General features: G+C 40.7%; 1 protein-coding gene across 2 annotated transcripts in view; it reads left to right on the top strand.

Moving 5' to 3' along the window:
• LOC137272925 (proton channel OtopLc-like) overlaps positions 1–22,125 on the top strand; it is a 41,703-nt gene that overhangs the window by 9,284 nt on the left and 10,294 nt on the right. The window contains exons 1-2 of one of the 2 annotated variants that reach the window (XM_067805348.1): positions 7,611–7,878; positions 8,722–9,056. In XM_067805348.1, the coding sequence (XP_067661449.1) occupies positions 7,853–7,878; positions 8,722–9,056 (361 nt within the window). In that variant the 5' untranslated portion in view covers positions 7,611–7,852. Of the gene's footprint in view, positions 1–7,610; positions 7,879–8,721; positions 9,057–22,125 lie in introns of those variants that run through there. The other variant, XM_067805346.1, reaches the window with a different exon arrangement.

The following is a 22,125-nucleotide window of genomic DNA, read 5'->3' as shown; positions in this document are numbered from 1 at the left end:
GACTATTTATTATTCCCTTTGAGACTTGTGCAAGCCTAATACTACTCAAATTCCTGGATTACAGTATTTTCCCTACTGTCTACCCCTCCCTGCACGGCTAAAGCCCTAATTGAACCGAGCCTAGATTTCTTCAGGTTCTGAATCTCCCAAATCACTGGTGCTACTTTTCAGGTTAAATGGGTTTATTTGTCACTATCAAAATGATAATTTGTCAATTTAATGCTGCTACTGCTAGTAGAGGAAATACCTTAATATTTACAGTTTGCTGTGGAGAGCTGTGTTAAGTGTTCACTGATTTCCTAAGAATAAGTATCAAGATTATGAAGTACTCACTCAAAACATTTTCTTCATTACAGTCCCTATCCTCACATCCTTTTCAGCCTTTCCATATTTCTAAAAGCGTTTTGAAACTGGCTCTGCACTAAACATTTACCAATAATATTTCTTTTATAGTTTAAGTAAAAGCAGTACTTCGAGTAATGCTAAACACAAATAATAGCAGTAGTATACGGGTACGTTTTGTCTGTCTCATAGACCCTTAACCATATTATTTTCCCTACTATCTAGCCCTCCCTGAAATGCTTAAGCTCTAAATAAAGCAAAATTAGATTTCTCCCAAGTCACTGGGGCTACTTTTCAATATAAACAGGTTTATTGGGAACTATCAAAACTATAATTTATATATTCAGGGACTAAGCTTTAGCCTAGAGTTCGTTATGCAAGAGGTGAGAAAAAGACAAGCAGATGTGTTTTGGATACTGTTGCACAGATACCACCCACGCTTATAACTTACAAAGAAGCCTTTTTTTTGCTTAGATCGTAATACAACCTGGACTGCAGATTAAATGAGACGTTATTAGGAAGTCGTGCCGAATTTTGTGCATGACACCGGCGCCCCTCCCGGATACATGCCCAGATGTGCCTTATATCAATCTCTCATCTACACAAATATTAAAAGGAAAAACAAATATAATCCCAACTCTTTCCTGCTACACGGTGATATACAGCCTTATTCCAGAGTGTATCATGCCGACCATCGCAACTGTCCCGAAATATCATTTACAGTATCTGGGCTGACAGACTTACGTTATGTCATTGTCGTACAAATAGAACATGTTGATACTGTTTTTGTTTAAAGTATAGGGAAAAAACCCTAAATCTGCTGCGAAGAAAGTTTCATATCTCCTTAAAATAACTTTGTCCTGAAATCATTTACATGTCCAGACTGCCTCAAATCAGAGCCTTTGTTCAGGTTTCCATTTGAATTTTCTGTGTATGTGGTGGACATGGATTGTCATGGGACTGAATGTAAGTGTAAGTGTAAGGGATACTTTTAAACGAACACGCTTCACACGTCAAACATAAATATGGCCAAACATCTGGTATTGGATTGGTATAGGCTGATAGGCTGATAGAGCTGACAAGGGGATTGGTATAGGCTGATAGAGCTGACAAGGGGATTGGTATAGGTAGACTAACAGCTAGTCTGTGAAATGAACATATTTCACTGAAAAAAGGTCCACAGTGAAAAAAAACAATATAATGAAATGGAGCCCTGAGACTTTCTTCATTTTCAGAAGCTGAAGCTATGGAACTAGACTTGCCACATTTTCTAGACTTGGTGGGCTTTCTTGGATATTTATACTTCAGGGTCTGTACCACAGACTATGTTATAGGCTGATAGAGCTGACAAGGGGATTGGTATAGGCTGATAGAGCTGGAAAAGGAATGAGGATAGTATGGGGCGAAAACTGTCTGTGACCGAAACTATGATGTAGGCGACAAAAGGGGGTCTACAGGGCTGTATGCTACCCCATATGGGTTTTAACCATCATGTCGTGACTCACGCATTTCTGGAGCAGTAATAACACTTTCAACACGTCAACACAACCTGCCTCATGTCAGTAGCGGAGGAAGTGACAGTTGATGGGCTGGTATCAATTACAAGACAATTACACGTTAGACTGTTATCACTTTCATTGACTTGACCTGCGCCCAAGGGCATGGAAACTGCTTACCGCCCTCTGCCTGGTCTGAGATACAGACCCCGAATCAAACAGACCCAATGCAGGCCATGCAAGTCTAAAATGTCTTGCAAGTCTTACCACAGTTTCAGGAAAAGGTTTCTTGAAATGAAGAAAGACTCTTGGCTCCCATTTATTACATTTTATTAACGTGATTTAAAAAGCGTGGTGTAAAATATATTCATTTCAGAGATTAGATGTTAGTCAACCCTCTGCCTTGTTTCCTTTGGTGGCCAGGTCTCCCAAAGAGACCTTGAAACAAATATACATCTTAAAGCCCCCAAACATGACGACCAAACGCCGGCGGATTATGTAGTCACTACCCTGCTGATAAATGCAGGGTTTCAACAACGATATTACGTGAGAACGTTATTGACTGAAGAACACAGGAGACTTGATGAACAGTCAGGCTGAACTCCAAACCACATGGGCATGCTCTAAATGGATACAACATTATGGACAGTATCACGCTAGGTAACCAAAACTGAGGCGCTAATAGGTTAATGGTCATATGACGAATTCCACCGGGTACCCATTCACCGCTGGATGAACAGAGTCAGTTTTGAACAAACTCCCTTGCCAAATGTGAGAGCACATGTTTCACGTATACTTCGTTGTGAGGAAGTCCTGCAATCTTTCATGAATCAAGTTGGTTCCGTAACCTATCCAAGTAAACTTTTCAAGACCATTCTATGCACCTTTATCCATACATTACTGTAGGCATAGACCAACCTAACCAGAATCCTCCCTTCTGCCAGATCCATCTATTACCGCGGTGTACAGAGATTGTAATTAACCGGGCCATGCTACAGACCACTCCGGTGCTTTAATTGACGTTAATCTGTGTTTGGACAGTTCTGGCAGAAGGCGTTCAACACACTTACGTTTCATCTAAACCCAGTTTACTCAATCTCATGATCTATACACATCCATCAGAAGTGTGCTTGGAGTCGGGAGCATTCCATTTTGGAACCAGGGCGATTAAGGTGAGCTAATGAGGTGTTTACTAACTAACGGGTCATTTAGACACATGGGCATGGGGTGGTGATGACAGCTGCTGATGTAGACGGCGATAACATGAGGTAAGGTGAATTTTGGTTCAGCATCACGTTTAAGAATACTGCACTTGTTAAGCGACCAGCATTCACGTTTGCTGTTGTTTTTTTTTGTTTTTTTTGTTTTGTTTGTGTGTGTGTGTGTGTGTGTGTGTGTTCTGACTAACGTCTAATCTCTGAAATGAACGTGTTATACAGAAAAATTAGTTCCTAAATTATAATCTTAAAATGTAATGAAATGGAGCCAATAAAATTAATGTCTTCTTTTTCAGAAACTGTGGAAACTTGTCACATATTCTAGATTTGCTCTTAGATATATTTGTTTCAGTGTCTGTTAGACTAGCGTTCGGACTAAAGACGCGTCGACCACTCCATGTTTTATCTCATTAATTCTAGGGGGTAGCTTTGTGGTTGATCGTATGATCGTAACATCGAAGACCCGGGTTCGATTCCCCACATAGCCGCAATGTGTGAAGCCCATTTCAAGCGTCCCCCGCCGTGATATTGTCGGGATATAGCTATAAGCGGCGTAAAACCTAAGTCACTCTCAATAATTATGAACACGAGTCAGGGTATCAACAAATACCACATATTCACGGATATGCCACGGATATCAAAGAGATATAAATTTATGTGTGTGAATGTTATGAGTGACGTCCTATTATATATAACAACCTGTATACATGCTCGTTCCATCCACTCTTCGCTCTTCACCGACTTAACTTCTGAAAATGTCGTAGCAGATGCCGATATACCGATAAACTTTCATTCACTCACTCTTGACCGATACTCCGATATTTACCCGTTTAAACACAGCAACGATTCAAACAGGCTTGGTGCAGGCCACGGATATCTATCACACCACTAAATGGCTGATGTATTTTCACTCGCTGGATCCATATCCATGGAGAAAGACAGTATTTTGATGATAATAACTGTGAGGGATGAGTTTCACGACTAATACCGGAAGCTCCCCGGCCGCCATGACACGAAATATACAGTTTAATCTAAATCCTAATCACGTGTGAAAACTTGCTATCAAACCCCTCTTGGCTTATCATTTATCGTTTACATTCATCACTTCCTTTGCAGATCAAGGGATAAACATGAAAAACACTCTACAGAAACATTAACCCATATGTTCAGAAAAGGAAAATACACCTTGATCGTTTCTGGTCGGCAGATAGTTTGATACTAGTTGCCTGACACCTACGTATGGTCTTACTGTAACTACATTTAAAAACTTTTAGAACCACTGGGGCGATACAAACACCAATTGTGGAATATATGCCTTATTTGAAAGAGTTTCGTATACTTCAAATGGAATGTTGTAAATGTGAGATCTTATCGTATTTCTCCATTAAACGTCTGGTAATATTTATTGCGGTGTTAAATGTTTTGAATGATAAAACAACCTTTATTAAAACATACATACGCAAACGACGCTACGAAATAACTGAACGCACGACTGCATAGAATGCGATAGTATATACCGTGGTGTTTAGATGAGGCACTCACCAACATTCCAACAACCTGACGGTTGTCTGTAGAAAGTGATTGACATTATGAGCATCAATCTGACAGAAATACGATAAATGCATCGAGCTCACCCCAAAATCCCGTTAGTCGCCTCATAAGACATGCATAGGTTGCTGGAGACCAATTGTAACACGGTTAGTCAAAGGGAGTCACTATAATCACTTCTGCTTTCACCGCAACAACTATTACTATTACTTTAGCCATCTGTTGTCATGACAACCATGACCTTTGCTCGTACAACTGCTGATGCCATTGAGGTTACTAGCTATTGCTTATATCCTGTACGAGACATTACAGCAGTTTAATATTGCTACCGCTACTTTAGCTGTAACTATTACTACTTCAAGAACCATATCCATCTGTCTGGTTGGAGGAAGGTCAATGGTTCGAACCCGTCACACTGGTAAAGGGTATTGAGAGTACAAGACAACGGATGGTCGTCTTGGAGTCACTATACTGTGTCTCCGCGGACTATCCATGTTAACCTGACTGTGGTATCTCAGTGAAAGGGCACGATACAACTGGAACCAGTCCAGATGATATAATCAGGAACACACGACCTACCACTAATACAGCTACAACTACTGCTGCCGTTGTTGTTGTTGTTGTTGCTACTGCTAATACCACTGTTGCCATTACTACAGCGCCTACTACTACCTGGTATTTCAGCTACTACCAATATTTCTATTCTTTCTGAAGCTCTTCTACTGCTGCTGATACTGGAGCTGCTAATGCTACTACTAGTACCCCTGTTATCTCAGCTACCTCTGCTTATATTTCTACTTATGCTGAGTCTGTTACTATACCAACAACAAAAGCAACAACAACAAAAACAACAACGACAACAACAACAACTACTACCACCACCACCACTACTAACTACTACTACTACTACTACTACTACTACTACTACTGCTGCTGCTGCTGCTGCTGCTGCTGCTGTAACAACTACTTCAGTTCCTCTTCCACATTCACACGGCCACATCATTTTCTATTGCAGTGAGGGTGATTTGTTACTGTGTACAGGGATACTCCAAACCGGAAACAACACTTACACCATCAGCACTTACACCATCATGCACGGATATCACTGACTGGGCTAACTGATACGTACAGGAAACATAGCTTTTTCTAGTGACTCAAAACCTTTATAATGTCATCACAGCTCTATGAATCTATCAGCCAAAACGTAAACTGATAATCTAAATACGTTTTTATCTAATGAATATTTGACACGCAGATGAACTTCAATATGTTCATGGCCGCTTCCAAAGCGAATGGTCTAATCTTCAACGACTGAGATATGCCTAATTTCCGAGTGATGGTAGATTAAATTCCTTAATTTGTGAAAAGTATTGCAAAGGTTTTTTAAACGCCATGCAAAAAGAAAAATTAAAAAAGGTACACAGTGTACTTTTTAAATGCAAGTCACCCTTGGTACGTTATTTTTCCATGACCGGTATTTCTGTAAGCAATTACACGATTGCTATCAACTAAAAGTTGGACATAATACTTTAAGTCACACACATGTGTATGTTTCAACATTGATCGGCTGATTATAGCAGGAGCCAGAGAGAGATAGCGTGGTCCTTAACACTGCTTGCTATAGCGTTATGATGAAATCACGGTTAATTTTCTCACGAAAGAATCTGAGAAGTATCTCGCTTTTCCAAACAGCCCGGGTTCTACCAATGTGGGTAAGGCAAGGTGATTTTAGAATTAAGGGTTTAAAAATAGAACTTAACAGAGCAGAAAAATAAACGGAACGGGACATAAAAGCAAACCCAGTGAACTTCTGTTTTTCTCGGTACTTGGTTATGACAGTTATGGCTCATTAATATAAGGTTCAAGGGATGAGAGGAATGGGGCATAGTCCGACCTCGATGAAATGGAACTCCACATGGAGAAACGGGCGCGTCAGATTTTGCATCCACATAATTGGTAATTCCTGTGAAGTTGTCAACTGCGAACACTACCAGTGTACCGATGAATAGGAACTTTGTTACATAATGTTTACGAGAACCACCGATAAAGATATATACGGTCTATTAGACAGCATAGGGGCGGTGGGATAGCCAAGTGGTTAAAGCGTTCGCTCGTCATGCCGAAGATGTGGGTTCGATCTCCCTTATGAGTATACATGTAGTTAGTCTTTCATACAGACCCAGAAGCAACTATATCCAAGAAAGCCCATGCAAGTCTTGAAAATGTGGCAAATCTAGATTTCCACAGCTTCTGAAAATGATGAAAGTCTGGTCTCCTTTTATTGTATTAATAAATGTAATTTACAAACTTTTCTGTAAAATGTGTTCATTTCAGAGACTAGCTGTTAGTCTAGGGTACAATGTGTTAGGCCCGTGTTCCCCTGCCTTGATATCACTTGATCACTTAGGCAACATCGACTGGGTTATTCTGGAATATAATAAACGCCAAACTCCCATTGCCCATAGGCCGACAATCATGAGGCAACGAAAACCGATTTTCTGTTATAAAAAAGGTGATCACAGTGTGAACAAGGGATGACAAGGTAGTCTTGTGGTGAACGTGTTCGGCCTAAGACCTGTCTTCAACTCTCTATATGCGTACACTGTGTGAAACTCCCATTTCCTGTGCCCCTGTCGTGATATTGGTAGAATACTGCTAGAGACGGTGTAATGAGGTTGACTAAAAGCGGCGTGAAACAAAACTACTTAGTTTCACGAACGACCTTAACACAAAGTGTGCAAAGTTCTCGCGTTTCCTTCCTAGTGAGCATTCCAAAAGTGGTGTAAAATCATACTCACTCACAGATTGGCCGAGGCCTTTTAAATACGTTTACAAACGACTTTGACATATACTGCTTTCCTTCTGATGAGGTCGACTAAACCCGGCGTGTAACAAAACTCGCTTGTGGTTTGGACGAAACCTTTTATGTGTGTACTACCCATTGTTCATGAACGACCTTGACACAAAATATGCAATGTTCTCGGGCTTCCTTCCCAATGAGAGGGCCAGTGTTGTCTGACGACCAGTCAAGTATAAGTTACGGAGATAACAGCGTCAAACTGCTTTCACGCGCACTGAATACGTAAGCCGTGTCGACCAGCTGACATATAAATTGCACACATACAGCCTTGTTGACATGCCGGGGTGTTCCAACAAGCAGGTTTTGTGATAGTGGCTGTGGCCAGACCTCTAATTAGTTCTTACCTGCCTGAGGATGCATACCTGGATTTCGGGCCTTGTCGGACATTTATGAACATTTCTGTCTCTGCGTTAAAGTAGGTACATATACATACCACTTACCTATATTTGTAATGTATGTTAATGCGTGTTTACTGCTGTGTTTATTTAGTTGGCTTTTGTATTATGAGCAGGACAGTTATGTTAGGGTCATCTACAATTGTTTTGTAATTTGCTTTTAATATGTGATTGAAATGTTTATGTGAGGGATATCAAATGTGCACGTTTCTGATGTTGATTTTCTTACTCTTTACTACCAATTTGTGGCGATTATGTATTTAACCTTGGATGAGAATAATATGTTTATTATTTACCTGGATTAGTAGTGAAATTTGTAAGTTAGCAAATTCCATAAAAGGCATCTAGAGGTAACTGCTGACAAAAATGTCTCAACAATGTTCTCGGGCTTCCCTCACAATGAGGTTGACTGGTTATTATATACGTGGATTAGTCGTGAAATTTGCAAGTCAGCAAATTTCATAAAAGACATCTGGAATTAAATGCTGAAAAACATGTATAAGAAGCAAAATTTTAATGAAAATTAGAATGGATCACTAAATATCGGGAAGACACCAGGTGTCCGCGAATATTGGGAGATCTACCGGTAGCACTCACCAGTCACATACTTTGCCGAAGACAGTAAGTGTTTGTTATTTGTCTAAGGCTGCACAGGGGTACTCCTGCCATACGGCACCCACGTCTGTCATATCACCGCCACTAATTACATGCAATGTGTTTTTATTGCGATTTATTCCTTTTAGGGGGTAATGTAAATAGGTAATACCAACACTACCTCCCAATCACTTAGCCCACCTACCCCTAAAGCACCCACTATCACACCCAGCAATCATAAAATGAACACTCGTGTGTTTTCTTTCCAGTTGGGTGCCCGTCGGTCGTCAATACAGTAGCGGACAATCAGGTTCCGAGTCCCTGGAGAGATACTCAGCCAAGAGCTCCACCCCTGGGGAAAACTCTCTGGACCGGCCCTGCCCCCGTCGCCCTGTTCCCTATTACGCTACGATGAGCAATGGGGGTACACTAGGGGGAGATTCACGGTCGAGTGGCGAGGGAGGAAGGGCTCCTTTTGTCAACAGCCTCCAACCCAACCTTCCCCGCAGGATCAACATAATGAGAGAGGAACGACAGGGCATCACTGTCAACATGGCGAACGAGGCACCTAGCTTCTCCCACTCTCTACCTAATGGGGATTCAGGTGAGTTAAAGACATGCCTATTTCAGGGATATCGTGTTCATTTCGTTGACATACATTCAGTAGCATGTGCACCTACTTTAACAGCTCATCTGCTGTTGTTCCGTTTATGAAAACCCTGTATATCAAGGATTGATACCCCTCACATGAATACTGTTTATTTCAGGTGATATAGTGATCATATCGTTAACATACATTCAATACCATGTGCATGTACTTCAACTGCGCAGCACGTTTTCCTTTACGATGTACATTTCATGCATGTATACAATACATAGTGTATCAACCATAGGTCACTCCCATGGCTGATATGCATTTCAGGGGAATAATCTCACAACATTAACATTAGGTTCACGCATAAAACAGTACTTTCGTGCATGTTGATAACGTGTAGAATTACAAAGGTTATCTTGACATATTCTGGAAATATCGTGCATTGTTTACATTTACTTGGACTACATTCAGTTTATTGCAATGTATGTGTAACATGTGGCGTGTGAGAAATGTTTTTGTCACAAGGATGAACTCCGTATGTGACCTTTTCATTTGTGCAGGTATATTTGGTGTTTCGATAGCTGATACTGTTGACAGAAACTACAAATATTGTATGCCGAGCAACAACAACGTCGTTGTTGCCAACACCCACTTCAGAACGATTAGGATTTGGCAGCGATAACGGTCATAGCACTTGTAGTGGGCGTTACCGTGTTAAATGAGAGTTGATAGGCGTGACACCAGCTGCCGACTTTGATACGCGTAACTGTAGCGGTGTGTATTGATAGTTGTAACTGTATCGATTGGTATAGATAGCTGTAACTGTAGCGGCTGGTACTAATAGCTGTAACTGTAGCGGTTGTTATTGATAGTTGTAACTGTAGCGGTTGGTATTGATAGCTGTAACTGGAGTGGTTGGTATTAATAGCTGTTACTAGAGCGGTTGGTATTGATAGCTGTAACACTAGTTATATTGTAATTGACACCTGTAGCAGCTGTTATACTACACGTCGCCCTTGACAGCTGAAAACAATTGATGGTGTTGTTGACAACTGTAGCAGTCGTAATAATACCTGTCGGCCTTGATAGCCGTAACTCTAGTTATTTGTTAACTATAACTGCAGATATCATGTTACAGTGACTATCTTTCCACCGGGCCAACCCGGTACATTCTGATTGACCTACTCGGTACTATTCATCCATGGATTAACCGATTAACATGCCCCTATCATTACAGATTAGCGTAAACCAGTTGGGACTAGGTTCCCTAGTCGGAAAGAACTTAGGAACTTTCTACAATACTCAGCTGCGCAGATGTTGATCTTGCATGTCTAGGTGATGTTAAGTCGGATTGAGCTTGGATTACCTGTCTGAATTGATCCAGTGATTAGAGGGATAATGTATACTCGATTAAGTTAGATGAACGTGTTAAACTGGTCATTTTACATTGGTTTTAATCGATAAGTCTTAAATACTGGACCAACTTCTGACGCATGTTACTTTCATTATGGCTCTGTCAAGGTATCTGAACTCAAAGGCGTCAATACAACTGAAGGATGTGGTTGTGTTTTCTATCTATATTGTCTCTCCAGATAATGACGAAATGTAGACTTTCTTTTGCGGTTGGTTTTGTTTCACGGTGAGCGAGAGAGTGCCTTTGATTGGTCTTTGATATATAGGAGATATAATGAGCAAAGCTAGAGTATATATGTGTCAGCTCGTCACTGTTTTTTATTGAGTAAATACTTTCTATAAGACATCTGCATAAAGCATGCCATTTTATATCCAATAACTAGTAGTAGAAAACAAACTCAGACATTCATTCAGGTTGACCCACCGTTGAAGGGTTCACACTCCTACAGAGACCAATTCATTGTCGTCGGAAAGAATCAGTGGCCGGACGTAAATCTACCAATGCAAACAACCAGACAGGAACAGTATTTAAAATGTATCCTGTCAGTTTGGTAAGAAAATAATACCCAGGTCGATGCAGATCTTACAACGTGGGGTATTTACTCGTATATATTGCGAAGAAAGCAAGGATTGGTGTTAGAATTGGTCTTCAGGAACCAATGCATGTCGTAAGATGCAGCTAACGGGGCCGGGTGGTCAAACTCGCTGATTTGGTTGACACGGGTCATCGTTTCCCATTCGTAGAGATCGATACTCATGATGTCAGTCACTGGTTTGTCCATATTGAATTTTTTACTTACCGTTGTCATATAGCTGGAATATTGCTGAGTGCGGCGTTATACAAACAGCAAACAAATAAAATATCAAACAAAGACAAATCATATACCACTGTTCATGCTGTATTTGGGAATCGAACTGACACTCTTTTGAACGTTATAGATGCGTATATTCACTGAACGAAATGCAGCGTTTAGAGAGTGATGGACTGAGTCATTCATGTCGATGGCGTCTCTCTGTATCTAAGAGCACCACGTGTTTCCAATTTTCAAAAATATTCTTATCACAATGGATAGAAGTATCTGACTGCTGAGATCATACAGCTCTTTGTTGAGCATGTCACGTACTGTATTTATACTTGTGTTGCAAGCCGTATTAGACGTGACAACGGCGTAAGCTTGGTGATCTACTCACTGAGATATGTTGTGTTGTACAGGATTGGTTGCTTTGATTCTCAAACTTAAAGATGGGTCTAGAGGTGTCCCAAACTGGGTAACGCGATGCCATCATTGAGATATTGCATTATGTGTTGTGTGTGGGCCGATTTACGTTGCTTTGAAGTGTGTTTCAGTTACAACACGGCATTGTTCACTTGAGTGCGTGAGTGAGTTCGGCAAGACCGATTTCGGGGATACACCATTATTGGTTTCCGGCATGCCCAATGGACTTAACTCTGCATGTTTTATTTGCGGCACACCTGACCGTACCCTGAAACTAGCACTCTCTCTGTGTCTGGCTCTCGATGGATACATGTATCGATGTTCATGATATCAGTGACGGGTATGGCCCAGCCTCGATCGCATTGGTAAACCTTTAATTCAGAGCACGGCTCTAAACGACCAAATGTCGCCTGAGAAGGAAACCCCTCGCAATTTATTCATTTTTCCACCGTGGTTCAAAACATTTCGTTAAATCACACATACTACGTGGTTTGTTTACAGGACATTTTGATCATGGAGGGATTTCAGCCACGATGTCATTCAGCTTTCCAATACAACAGTAGTCTGATTTCAGTGGTCAGGTCATGGCTTTGTGTACATTCTTTGTGGGAAACACTGACAATTGTAAAGTCAATGAACCCGATATTGACAGTGCCACGAAATCAAACAAACTGCGCTGTTCGGGCGACAATCCCCAGTGCAATAAAACCACGACCACCCAAATTGCAGTTTAAAATGTTGCTGTAATTTCACACGAGCTGTGGTCACAAAAGAGTTCCAAATCTTGCCCAATCTCATATTGTTATTCAAGTGACATCTTGAAATCATTCTCATCCTAGTTCCGGGTCAGCACACATGCGCAAGACCATTCATCATTCGTGAACGCATGACTGCACATGCGCGGCGCCATGTATCACGATATGTGTCATAGACAGACTCGTCTATCACACGTTTTGTCAGTCACACTGTACAGGGGCTGTATGTAAGGAGGTAACATGTTTCTAAATTACTCGTTAGTGTTTCATTACAGCTCGTTGCAGATGATTGGAGATGATGAAGGCTAGTACTTGTTCTGACCTTGTATTTTACATTTGCCGACATTTTTAGGATATTATATATGACATGGAAAGAAACAATACACTGCAACACTGTGAAAGAGCAATGTTATCACCGGTAAGTTAAAACACATCCTTTCTGAGTGAGGGACTCTAGTTTCACGCTACGTTTAGCAATATTCCACCAATATCACCTCGGGGGACACCAGAAATGGGCTTCACACATCGTACTCATGTAGGGAATCGAACCCGGGTCTTCGGCGCCCACATCCTCTTCGAAAACAGTGAAGGAAGACCAAAATCTCCACCAACGAAAATGTTAATTCAGGGGTTCAATGCAGAATCATGGCCGATTATCCGGCGTGTTAATATAGCACTCGCTGGAAAACCGAGGATGTTGAAAGCTTTGTCTGCTTCAACAACCACGAAAACTATTGTCTTTTTGGGGGGTACATAAACCGTATATTTGAGTTTGATATGTGTGTGCGCGCGCGCGCGCGTGCGCGCTCGTGCGTGTGTGTTTGCGTGTGTGTGCGTGTGACACCGGAAGGGTACGTTTCCAATTATACCAAGTTCCAGATGGTAATGATTATGACGGCCTGGACTCACACACAGTAGTTCGTGATTATGTACGAACACATTTCAGTGAACCAAATGTAATTTTATGCCAGTTTTCATCAACTAACTACCAAAACCATGACAGTTTGATATGATCTCCCAAACTAGATGATAGTTACCTAGCGTGTATTAATAAAGTATTAATAAATACAGGAAAGACTTCAACTGATATTATTAATTCATAAATTGCTTGATTAGTCGCGGAAAAACAGTTGTACATCATATACAACTTTCTACCACACGTGATGTTTCCATCAGGTGAAAGTAACCATAACACATGTTCGCAACATTTTATGAGACGCCCAAAGAAAGGTAGGTAGTCGTGTAGGTCTTTCTGGTTCGATTCTCCTCTTGGGAACAATAGTGTCCATTTTTGGTTTATTTGCTGAATGCTATGCTTAACAACACTGTGGCCCTGTGACTAAGGCCTGAACGTAATCGAACCTTGTCAAGAACATCCAGTGACTGACATCATGAGCGGCGGTCTAGTATGACATACATCAATCCCGAGTCTGACCACCCCATTGCAGATTGATGATCATGATGTAAGGCATTGCACTACATTGTGTAGGTCAGGTTATCTACAGACAGACCGTCTGGTGCAACCTTTACCATCCAACCAACCAACCAACCAACCAACCAACCAACCAACCAAACAAACAATCATTTGAATTCGATATTCTTAAATCTGAATTGAGTATGGCTTGGTTATTGAAAGCGCGTTCAGCCATACTCACAAGTGCCACCTATCGACCGTTCTGCAACAACTAGACTGTATAGGGAAAGAGCTTACAAGACACCTGTATCTTGTCCTGCTTATTTACACATGTCTCCTCAAGGGTCCATATTTCAAGCTATGTACATGCATCATAAGATGAGCATTAAGCCAAATACCAACAAAGCCTACCAAATGTCACAGTACACATGGTACTGCTGCAGCCACATGTGAGATATGCGCTCCAAGCACCAATATTGAGCAGAGTATTTTCCAGATGTAGGACCAAATATACATTCCCCTGCATATGTGGAAACGATTCAGCTGAGATGATGAGTAGGATAAATATTATTTAGACGTTTTGGGATTTAGGATACAGCTGTTATTTTTAAGCTCTAGCCTTTTGTTCTTGAAAGGCACTTACTGCTCTCGACCCGCGAAGAGCCGGGTTAGTTTTGGTCTTCAGCAACCTATATTTGTCTTAAGAGGCGACTAACGGAATCGGGTGGTGAGGCTCGTTCCGTTGGTTGATACACGTCATCGTATCGCAGTTGTGTAGATCGATTCTCTTGATGTTGATCACTGGATTGTTTAAAGACCACCGAAATATGGGTGAAATATTGCTGAGTGCGTTAAACAACAAACAAACAAAAACTTGTTCTCTCCTCAAGGTCAGGATTGTGGCTGGTTACATGACTAAACAATCGTATTCACCGCCGAATACAGATCTACAGGTTAATTATTTTTATCCTTTTCACTGGATTACGGGTTTCCTTTTTGACCAAGATTAATCACAAGACATTTATGTAAAGCACAGTCCTTTTACGATTCCGGATACAGCGTGTGTTTATGAAACATGAACTATCAAATTGTGAAGTTCACGGAAAGTTTAGAGTATGCTGCTGTATTCTTCAGCTTCCAAACACATGCAAAGGCATGTGAATCACTCACTCAAAAAACAACAGGAGTGAGAGAGTTTAGTTTTACGCCGCACCCAGCAATATTCCAGTCTGTAAATAATCGAGTTTGGATCAGGTAATCCAGTGACCAACAGCATGAGCTTCGATCTGCGCAATGTGAAACCGATGACATGTTTCAACCAAGGCAGCGAGCCTGGCCACCCGATTCCTTTAGTCACTTCTTACGACATTGTCACCTTTTGTGGCAAGAATGGGTTTCTGAGGACCAAAAACAATAGGAATACATAAGTCAATATATTGCACTGCTTCAGATATCATACTGGTCACTGGTGCGCCTCATTTCCTACATATCTCAAAAACTCTTTTCTGGCGGCTTGAGGCATTGTCAAACAACGTTTGCACAAGACTGGTTTGACGCTGTTTGAAACCTTTCAAAACCATCGGGTGAAATTACCGTCATATCTGTTATCGGTGTATGCAACTGTATGTCGCCCCTCCCTGTAACATTTATGCTGAAACAAGTCTAGATAATAGATTATAGGTGAAGTCTTATATCAGGTGTCTCACAAAATGTCAAGATTGAAGTGATATTTTCTGCCAACTTGATGATCTCATCCGCTACCTGTTTGCAGTAACATCAACAACTATTGATAGCGAGGGATAGCTTAAAATACGTTGCAGAAGAGGGTACAGACGACTTAAATTATTGGGTGTGAGCGGGGGTAGGGGTAGGGACTATTAAAGAATATTATGTCAGATTTTTTCAAAAGGTCACCTCTCTCTCTCCCTCTCTCTCTCTCTCTCTCTCTCTCTCTCTCTCTTCATTCTGTCATGTGCTCTTCCTTTCCTCCTGTGTCCCCGAGACCTTTACCGTTTCAACAATGTTATTCATTGACGTGTACCTGCGAAGATCCGAGTTAGAATTGATCTTTAGTAACCAATGCATGTCGTAAGAGGCGATTAACGGGGTCAGGCTGGTCAGACACACTGATTTGGATGACACAGGTTATCGTATCCCGGCAGCACAGAACGATGGTCATGCTGTTGACCAGTGGATTGTCTGGTCCAGACTAGATTATTTACAGACTGCCGACATGTAACTGGAATATTGCGGCGTTAGAATAACAGGTCTACCAAAGATAACTTTACCACTGTACAGAAAAAACGCAGAAAAGCCACGGAAATCGTGGAAATAGCAGCATAAACATAATACCTCGCTAACAATAGAAACGGAAACTTTAAATCGCTAAAACTGGAGTGAAAAAAACCCGGGGAACCAAATTAACTGACTCATGTACAGTCGTCTATAAAAAGGTTTTCTCATATGTTTCGTCCATGAAAAAGTGAACGAGTAAATGTCAGAAAGCCACCTGTCTCATCAACTCCGTCGAGACCTGCTCATTTGGACTATCTATCAATTTCTTGATAGCCCGTCTGTGCAGGCCCTCTTGATGGACACGGTGATCTATTTTACGACATGCATCCGTCCCGAACACATATAAGTTTGGTTTTACTTATCTTTAAAGTCCAAGTTGACCTGAGTGTGAACTCTTGCTACATATTACCTACTGTCAGTAGGGAATAAGACTGGCAAATTTGACGGACAAAGTCGGAGCGAATGGTGATTAGAAAGTGACACTGTTTGTATACAAGCCCGACTTAGCATATCTGGTTTTTCGTCTGGTATGCTTGAACATGTGAAACCACAGATGTGGTGAACCTCTTCTAATCGCTGTGCATGGACCTATGGTCCTGGGTTCGAATCCTAAATTATGTTTCATTTATTGTCAGCACCAAGCAGGTTGTCTTCTGTTTCTCTGAAGAGGTAATCCCTTCAATCACTTCGGATGTTCATCCAACAGTCTGACTCCCTGAGGCAGAGAACAATAACGCTACATTTCATAGTAACAAATGTAGAAACCTGAAGAAATCGAGACTTGCTTCATTTGGGGCTCTAGCATTGCGAAGAGGGCAAGGCAGCAGCACTTGTCATTAGCCACTGAAAGCTATAGGCCATACGGACCATAAATATTTGTGAGTCCTGATCAGAATGTGTAGGCTTTGTATTTTAATTTTGAAATAATTCTCTTATTTAATGGGAATGATAAAGCTGCATACGGACATGCAGAAAAAACAAAAAGCTGTGGGTCCGAGTGTTTTTCAGTTGGCTTCGGGCCTAGGGACGCTGCTGGACTGTAAGGGAAATAACGTGCTTCAGGGACTGTGAGACAGACTGATAGTACACCTGAAGAATTCATCATAGTGGTGTTAAACCTAGATCATATTTATGGACCAAGATCAAGATCATATTTACAAGACTGCATCCTCCTTATGACACATTCTAACCTTGGTCTGAAATGCCAGCATTCCTGAAGGATTCTTTGACCGAAGTACTTGCAAAGTCAATACGCACTGTAATGCATGTGCCTTATTAGCGCACGTAACTCATCGAAAGGAGAACGATTCTTCTTCACGGTAATTGAAAGGTGAGGTCGAATGGTGAGGAATGAACATGGCATGTATCCGATGCATATCGTTCAAGATTTTGCATATATTCGTAACCATGCAAGGCCTCCTGGTTGGATCCATCTCTGAAGCTCCAGTTGTTCACGTGTAGGCACACGGATACGATTGATGATGGCCCGCGCCAGCGGCTCAGCGGAAAAGTGTTTATAAGATAAGTAAAGGTTAACTTATGTCGTATCCGGATGTTTGCGATGAAACGGTGGCAGATAAACAAAAAATAATCTACTCAAGATGTAGATCTACTGTGTACCGAACACGGTGAGAAGTGGGGAGGGAGAACTGTGCTCTAAAGTTGACTACAGCTGCAGGTGCTAATACTATTTCCTTTACTATTGTTGCCACTGCTTCTACTACTGCTGCTATTACAACTACTACTGCTGCTGCTACTATTATTACTATTACTGCTACTACTACTACTACTGCTACTACTACTACTACTACTACTACTGCTTCTACTGCTGCTACTACAACCACACATTCTATAACCCAGAGGGAAATGTAGCATCATGCATCATAACAGTTAACATATCATGCACCATATAGCTAGCGTCACATTTGACTTCAGGGAGTCAGTTCTGTGTTACACAGCAGATGCCTGTATCTGCCACTTCGCACCGACTCAACCCTTTTTCTGTGGAATCACGGCGCCGGTGTGACAGTAAGCGGTCCATGAGACAACTTCGGCGTCAAGCTAATTAAATCTAGGTTATTTGAAGCGCCACTGCAAATCTATAGTGAGACATTGACGTTACATGTTTAGTTTTGAGGTCTCCACGGCGTTCGTTTGGCGACTGATGTACGTTAAGTGGAAGGCTTACGTTAAGTGGAAGCTGAACTGACAACTGTAATTCTCTGACTCCAAAATAGAAGTAATTGACCTGCTTTTCTAAAATGTCGTCGAAGTCTTCACAGTTCTATGATATGCAAAACGTAACATAAAACCAAACTTACTGCTACTCCAAAATGTAACTGAAAAACTTCATAATTTCCGGATTTGCTTTGTGTCAACACCAATAATACCCTCCAAGAGATCCATTCTTTGACTTTTCGTGGCTTGCTGTGGGACATATGAGAATATTACAATGTGAGTACTCACTTCAAAGGAGAAATATGTGCATGTACTGGCCATGTATAGCACTAAAACATCCCCTGCTTATGGTTCCATCAGGCCTGAAGTGGACACACCTTGTGCAATATCAGCCGATCCTTGCACGCTCTGTTTCAGGTCACCATAACACCAATGCTATTGAATCTTAAGTTGACTATTTTTAAAATTCATTTGAGTAGCCTGGTGGACAAAACTCTTGCCTACGACCTGGTTTCAGTTCCTCACACAGGTGCAATATGTCAAATCTCCCTCCCATGTCGAACGCGTTAACACTGTACGTCAAATCATACTCCTATGCTCTCTTACCCTAGCTCTATTTCATTTATTCATGGTCTTTTGTAAATCTAATAAGTCTGATGTTCCGACGATCGACACCCCCTCCCTATGTCTTGTGCTCCGTTGTCTCCATATCCATGCGTTGTTTCATGATATGATGTTCAGCGCAAATCCAACACTTCAACATATGTATTCACAAATTACGTAAATAATCAGTGGTAAATGTTAAAACGTAAGCCTTCCAATATTAGACATGTATTTATTTGAGCCACCCTAAAGCAAACCTGTGTAGAGAGTAAGTGTCAAGCTATCCATTGGATTGCCACTTGACGAGGCCCTTAGAGATTTCATTCGTCTCAATTTCCCCTTTATGTCGGAACTCAATCCCCCATCTGTCGCCCTTCAGGGGTCAAGAGAAGCTGGACAATGTCCGTGGTGGATTTATAGTCAAAGCACACATGGTTATTTCGACAGTTGGCCATAAACGCTAAAATTGACCATTGAAAACAAGCAATTCATATCTTTAAACTTCAAGAGCTGCCCGTTTGGAATGTTAGTCTGGCCATTAGGTTAAGATGGTGATCAGATTTGTTATCGTAAATCAGTGTTTCAAATACAATACATGTTTGTTGGTTTTGTCGTCTAGTTGTAGTTTACTGTCTCAGAGAAATAGAATCCCAACCGCCATGAACAACAGAATCAATTTATTTAATTTCTTTTCAACAAAACAACCCTTACAGGTGGTGGAGAGAGAGGAGGGTAGTTTTCAAATGATAACATATATTTTAAAGAGTTATAATATTCACACCTAGAACTTTCATTTATATTTTCTCTGCACTGTCGGGAGATCTTTAATTATATTTATACATTTTAATCTAGAATGTTTTGAAATTCTCTAATCGTTAAACAAAACCGTTCATGTCATTGTTTCCTCAACTTTTAAACTGCCATTGAAGGGGAAATAGTCTGGCTTAGCAAATTGTGCTTTCGTCGAGTAGTGTTTTCTTAAATGACTTTGTCGCTGATGGTCTCGAATGACTTTATATACCATAACCTGAGTTTTGTTACACCATCAACATTGATCACTGGATTATCTGGTCCAGACTAAACTCACTCAATCACTCAGACATTCAACACTTTGTTATTAAAGGAAAGCGCTTACAAGGAAACAGTTTCCTTGTCCCAATGGATAATTTTAGATGGATAATTATTTTAAACTAATAACCATTGCCGGCGAGACTTATGCTAGACAATAGAAACAATAACAAGCCAGGCAGATGCACACATTCGAAAACAGACACTCGGCATGTCAAATCTGAAAGTTTGTAAACACGGGTAGCTCCAAGTGACTTCAAAGCGCTACAGTAGGACTCCTTGCGTAATGTATGCTGATTCGACCAAACACAGCTGCCAGATCCAAAGTGTTTGTTGACGCAGTCACGGGCTCTAAGACTCTGCTAATACCCACCCACTGTGGCCTTGAGGAAGCTTATCGCAACACTGTGAGTCAAGGCACGCGTGAACCAGCTGCCGTTCTCGTCGTCATGATTGAAATAATAGATATCGGAAATTTTGCCATTGAAGTAAATTTAACAGCAAAAGAAACGCAACTCTGGCTTTTTGTCAAGTTTTTAAATGGTAAACATAAACATAAACGCTTACTTTTATGACATTTCATCTTTTTTCGAAACTTGCGTTTCTTTTGCTGTTCAGTATATTTTGGTGTTCATTAAATTGCTCTAGAAGAAATCCATTTTATGCGGTTTGTGCAACCGCTGTTTGGTTGTGCAACCGCTGGTTTGGAAGGCTGTCTTAAGTGACTCCTAAACACCGACTGTCAAATTTCTCCAAACCGTTTTATGGAAATATTTTGGAATAATTAATGTGCAGGTTGAGGAATAGCCATTGGGTACTGTCGTTTTATAAAGATTGACTTACTAGAATGTTTTTCAGCACTACCAAGGAAAGTTATTCCAGTTTTCATCGTATGGGCAAATGAAGTTAAGTGGCTTTTCGCGTAGTATGGGTTATTGAAAAAAATGCATATATATATATATATATATGATTAAGTAGTGGAATTAAATATCACTGAATGATTGAATGCATTGGTAAACGTTGAGGAATTTGCAATTCATTTCACAAGCCAGTGGGTTTCCAACTGGCACCACGTCTGTAAGGCCTCTTGCTTAATCACTTGCTTAACGGCTGTCTAAAAAACTCCGATCCAACATTTCCATCGAGTGACTTTGAGAAAAATACATTTATTTATTAACGTTATGGTTTTTATAGACAAGTAAGACGATAGCTTTGCTTCCCTTTTTTCCTCATGTGATTAATATTACTAATTATATTACTGAATTTGATATGGCTCAACGTGGAGAATAAATGGCCGAAAAGACATGTTTTTGTCGACTTTTAAAAAATACATATGTGTCGACATGCATACAGGTTTTGACATATTATGAAATTGTAGCTTGCTTCTTTGGAAAGTCTGTCGTATGTCCCTTATGTGAAGTATCAGTGTGATCTACCTTCAGTTGCTGGTAATTTCCAGGTCGGTTTTTTCGTATTGCTTGTGATGTTTCTTTAATTTTTTAAATTTAAGTTACGTGTTAGTTTTAACTCTTTATTTGTGACAATTTAGTCATTTCACTGTCCTTCACTGTGGACAGATTTTAACTGTCTTGTTATGATTGTATATCTTTTCTAGTCACGACATGGCTAATACTGCCGATGTGATTATAAATCTTAAGCACCCAGGCGGTTCTCAAAGCTGACTTTGTTAAGGATATGACACGGGAGATGAGTGGATTTTGACTGCTCGAGGAGAGCAGGCACCCCTTCGTCAAAATATGACATCTGACATTTCTTTGTGTTACCGTGGCATCAGAATCAGCTAGCCCGTGGGAATCCTAGGGGTATATTTAGTACCTTTTCTTTCCCAGAATACGTGTCTATTCATTGGGAAGGGTGTGAATATTGCTCAACGCCGCATCTACATTCTTGCAGCTATTCATTGGTGCCATAAGTAATGGGCAAATAGTTACAGTAAGAAGTTGGTATGATGAAAAGAATTTCTGTACTCATGTGTAAATATGACCTGATTTTGAAAAACCACTCTTGTTGAAAAATATCAATTAAATATAACAGCAACAGTTTGGTTGTCCTTAAAATAGACATGCTGGGCATTGAACAAAATACGAATAAACGATTCATTTTTAACGAGGGAA

This window comes from Haliotis asinina, chromosome 2, assembly GCF_037392515.1.
Source record: "Haliotis asinina isolate JCU_RB_2024 chromosome 2, JCU_Hal_asi_v2, whole genome shotgun sequence".
Lineage (NCBI taxonomy): Eukaryota > Metazoa > Mollusca > Gastropoda > Lepetellida > Haliotidae > Haliotis > Haliotis asinina.
Note: the sequence above shows the minus strand (reverse complement) of the source record. Positions and strands in the feature narration are given on the sequence as shown.